The sequence below is a fragment of the Phaethon lepturus genome, unplaced genomic scaffold, assembly GCF_000687285.1.
Source record: "Phaethon lepturus isolate BGI_N335 unplaced genomic scaffold, ASM68728v1 scaffold25391, whole genome shotgun sequence".
In the NCBI taxonomy this organism is placed as follows: domain Eukaryota; kingdom Metazoa; phylum Chordata; class Aves; order Phaethontiformes; family Phaethontidae; genus Phaethon; species Phaethon lepturus.
Genome location: NW_010518838.1, coordinates 5,609 through 9,501, shown reverse-complemented (window position 1 = coordinate 9,501; position 3,893 = coordinate 5,609). Strand labels below are relative to the sequence as shown.

Sequence of the window (3,893 nt, the reverse complement as noted above, 5' to 3'; positions counted from 1 at the left end):
GGTGTGATACTCCGTGTCCAAGCATTCACATGGGGAACGTAAGGAAGGGGCTGGGCTGGGGGTAGACAGCGGTTTTCGGTGTGTCCCCTAAGTGCCTGCAGGGTGGGTGTCCTTTGAACCCTCTCTGACCGCATCCTCAGCCATCGGGCCCCCAGTCGTGGCAGGGGGTGATGGGTACACGAGGGGTGACCCCGCGCATCCTCCGCCACTGCGCTGAGCCCGTGGCCGGCTCTAACAGGCGAGCTGAAGGCTGCAGGCTGGGTGGGATGCCTTGGCAGGTCCCGGCGTGCTGCTGTCCGGGCAGATCTCTCGCCACAGCCGAAACTTTTTGGGCCCATCTCCCGCCTCCGGGGACAAGCAGCTGCAGGCAGTCTGCCTGCCCGCAACGATGTGCAGGAGTTGGATGGAGAAACAAGGAACGTTTGTCCGAGGAGGATGGTTGGATGGGTTTTGGCAGCTGAGATGCCGAGTGCCGGGTCGGCACCGTGCCGTTTGCAGGGTGGAGGCTGTGAAATTCATCTCCCCTTAGAGGATCTTGCCCCATCCCAGGCAAAAGCCAGGAGCCGGTGTTCTTTTGGGGGGGCTGCCGGGGTGCTGCCCCACGCTCCAGCAGCCTCAGCAGGAGGGAGAGGCCCTCCCCAGCCGGGTGTTTTGGCCGGGCGGCAAGTTTGAGCGCGTGCCTTGGCACCGTCCCCGGTGCTGGGGCCGCGGCCAGCAGCTCAAGGAGCCGGGGAGGGGAGGTGCGAGCGGGGCTTGCGCGCCGGTACATAACGTTCTGCTGCGAGCACCCACAGGAAAACCAACCAGCAGCTCTGAACAGAGCTCTTTGTTCAGCTTTTTTTTTTTTTTTTAAGTTTTCCCTCCCCGCATCAACTTTTGCTCGGGGCTGATGGGCTCCCTTCCCCCCTGCTGCTCCACTCCCAGCTGCAGCCTCCTAATAGCCCCCAAGCTGCTCACCAAGCCCCCGGTGATGCTGCAGGGACCCCTGAGGTTGAGGGGGAACGGAGCTTCCAAACCCCAAGAAGGAATAGTTACCTCCAGCTCTGCCCCACAGATCTGCAAAGCAAAAATAGGGCAGCTGGGGAGTTTCCAGCTGCCAGGGAAAAGCTGCATTTGGAGGAGGGGGAGAGCAGGGTTTTTAGTTTTATTGGTTTTTTTTCCATTTTACCATGCAGCAATCCCTCTGGTTTTCGCCGCCTTACATAAAGTGTTTACTGAGCGGGAGGAGGGAACGGCCAACAACATGTTTTTGCATTTGTAGTACTGTACAGGCTGAACTTTTCACTTCCTCTCAATGGCTCTCGCACATGTGTCTATTTTGGTGCTGGGCGCACGTACAAACAAGCCATGTACGGCACAGAGCCGGGGCCGTTCCCTGCTCCTGCTCCGTCCAGCCCGCGAGCCCGGCATGCCGCCGAGAAACGGCTGGAAAACAAAGAATTGGGAGGAGGGTGAGGGGGAGGCTGCCCTGGGGAAATCTCAGCCCCACCGCATTTCGGTCCCTTTGGCGCACGCCAGGGTTTGCAGGGAGATCTGGGCAATGCTTGGGCACTGCATCCCGTCGGCAGAGCCGCAGGCGCCGATCCCCCGGCGTCCCCGGAGGGCTGGCGGAGTGGAAAAGTTTGGCATTGAGCAGTAAAAAGGAAAGGCTCTTTCTGCATCTGATTACGCCGGCTGCAGCACGTAGGGTCAGCGAGCGGGTGGGACTCGGTGCGAGGGGGATTCGAGGCGCTACGGCACGGTCAGCAGTAGAAGGCGCACAGCTCCGTTCCTAAAACCCCGCAATGTTGTCTTGATACAGGGGGTATTTTTGGCAAGTTTGGCCAATGTTAAGTTTAGGTGGCTGGAGTAAGGAGGATTAAAAAAATAGGCGATATAAACCAAACAAGTTGGCAATTGAAACGCTCCCTTCTTTTCAAAATAACCCCAATCTGGGATGGAGTTTTAATACCGAATGGCATCACGTTTAAAGCGATACTGGCTGAGGACCCACTTTTACTGTGCAGGAGGGCCCCTGTGGAGCAGGGGCTGGCGGCCCTCCAGGGCTGGGGAGGAGATTTTCCGGGCCATGCACCGGCGTGGGAGATGTCTGGGCTGAGCTGTAGCCTTACGTGAGAACGCCCGTACGCGGTTTCAGAAACCGTGCAGTGAATTTCCATGGGTGAAGAGCTGGAACTTGGGGTTTCATCTGCAAAACGGGACTGGTTTTTGGGCGGCGCATGGTTCTGGGTCACAAAAAGCTAACTCTTGATACTAGAATTAATTTATAAACAGAAGCAACAGCAGAACTGTCTGTGTACTTTTTCCCCTTAGTTTTAGCTAACGCAAATCGCTGGTGATATAACTAAGACTGGGATGGATTCAAAGTAATCCATTTCAATCCAGATGTGGCTGTACTGAAATAGTGAGTAAAAAAAAAAAAAATCTCGTAAATAAGATGTTGAAAATGGAAGAATTGGGCATCTGGAGCAATAAGTCCTGCAATTGCTTAAGTACAGTGCTGAGCCTATCCCCCTGCTGGTTAGCAAAAAATGTGGTGCTAAGGCTCTCGTCAATGGAAAATTAACATGTTGAAATGGTTATGCCAGAAAATGGAAAGCCAGTTCCCTTCAAGAACGTAAGTGAAGTACAAACGAAAAACAAGATGATTAAAATGGATGGCTTTAAATAAGGGGTTTCTGCTGGCAAAGTTAAACCAGGATTAAAATCTGATTTCAAATCAATCCATTTTTGAGCGTAAAGCAAGTGCGGTTTGGTTCCTCTCAGTTTTTTTTTGGTTGAACCGAAGTTGACCATCGTAACAGCCACGCTGCCTCGGAGCTCCTTTAAACCTCCTGTTACCTACCAAACAGCTGACCGTTTCTTTCATCAGCCTCCCTCCCCGCCAGCAACCTTTGAAAAGATAAACCTTTTCAGAGACAGAATTATTTTATTATCACAGAGCAATCTAATACACAATAAAGAGGAAAAAGAGTTTCAGGGTATTAAAGATACAGCTGCTGCACGGGAGAACAGTGTTCTACCAGCACTCGCTGTGCAGACGCAAGAGAAACAGCAACACAGAGAAAACAGCTTCAGCGATATACGAGGGACGATAAAGCGTCACCGCTTGCCCCCCTCTCAACCCACCCAGGACAGTTCTCCTCCTGTTTTGTCCTCCAAAACAATGGCTAGGGTCGAAAAGCGTTTTTGGCAGGGTGTTGTACCTCTGCTCTACACAGGCCCAGCTTAAGTGGCAAAGATGCAAGGTTTCCCAGCCTGCAGATCACCTAGTCCTTCGGCCACACGCCGGGGAAAGGCCAGACTGAGTTACTGGGTTGCTTTCCCTGCCGCCACACTGTAAGTCTTCCCTCCCCTGTACACAATGAGGTGATTCTCTGAGTTCTGTAAAACTGATCCTAGCTTCTAAGTTACAGAAACTGAGCCCTGCCAGCCTGTAACGCCGCAGATGATTTAAAGGATCCAGTCATTTCCATTTACTGGCAGCTTTAACGGGAGATCCCCACTCTCAACTTTAAATAAAGAAAAAAAAGAAAGTCCAGTCCTGCTGATGCAGCTGTCAGCATCCTGATAAATGGGGGTGTGTTTTGAAGCTGGGCCAGAGAATGTTTTTCTTCTGCTCAGCAGTGATCCAGACACGCTCAGCCCGAGGAGGGAGTGAATCCCAGGAGCTGCTCTATTGGCTTGTACCTCCACTCATCTGCCTCCAGCTCTTCCACCAGACCGGCTAGTTTTTCCATCCGTGCGACTTGTTGATCTGCAAGAAGTTCAAAGGTAACTGTGGTATGCAATGACAGCGCAATTAAACCTTCCAATTAGATGCAAATTCCCAGCTGTCAATGGGGAACAGAGTAGAATAAAACCCACCAAGCCGATCTGAATACAAACCCACT

General features: G+C 52.6%; 1 protein-coding gene across 2 annotated transcripts in view; it reads right to left on the bottom strand.

Annotated features, from left to right (window-relative positions):
- Window positions 1-3,465: 3,465 nt before the first annotated feature.
- Window positions 3,466-3,893, bottom strand: part of ANAPC16 (anaphase promoting complex subunit 16) — a 4,615-nt gene continuing 4,187 nt past the window's right edge. Inside the window, exon 3 of one of the 2 annotated variants that reach the window (XM_010296863.1) lies at window positions 3,466-3,757. In XM_010296863.1, the coding sequence (XP_010295165.1) occupies window positions 3,642-3,757 (116 nt within the window). In that variant the 3' untranslated portion in view covers window positions 3,466-3,641. The remainder of the gene's footprint in view (window positions 3,758-3,893) is intronic. The other variant, XM_010296862.1, reaches the window with a different exon arrangement.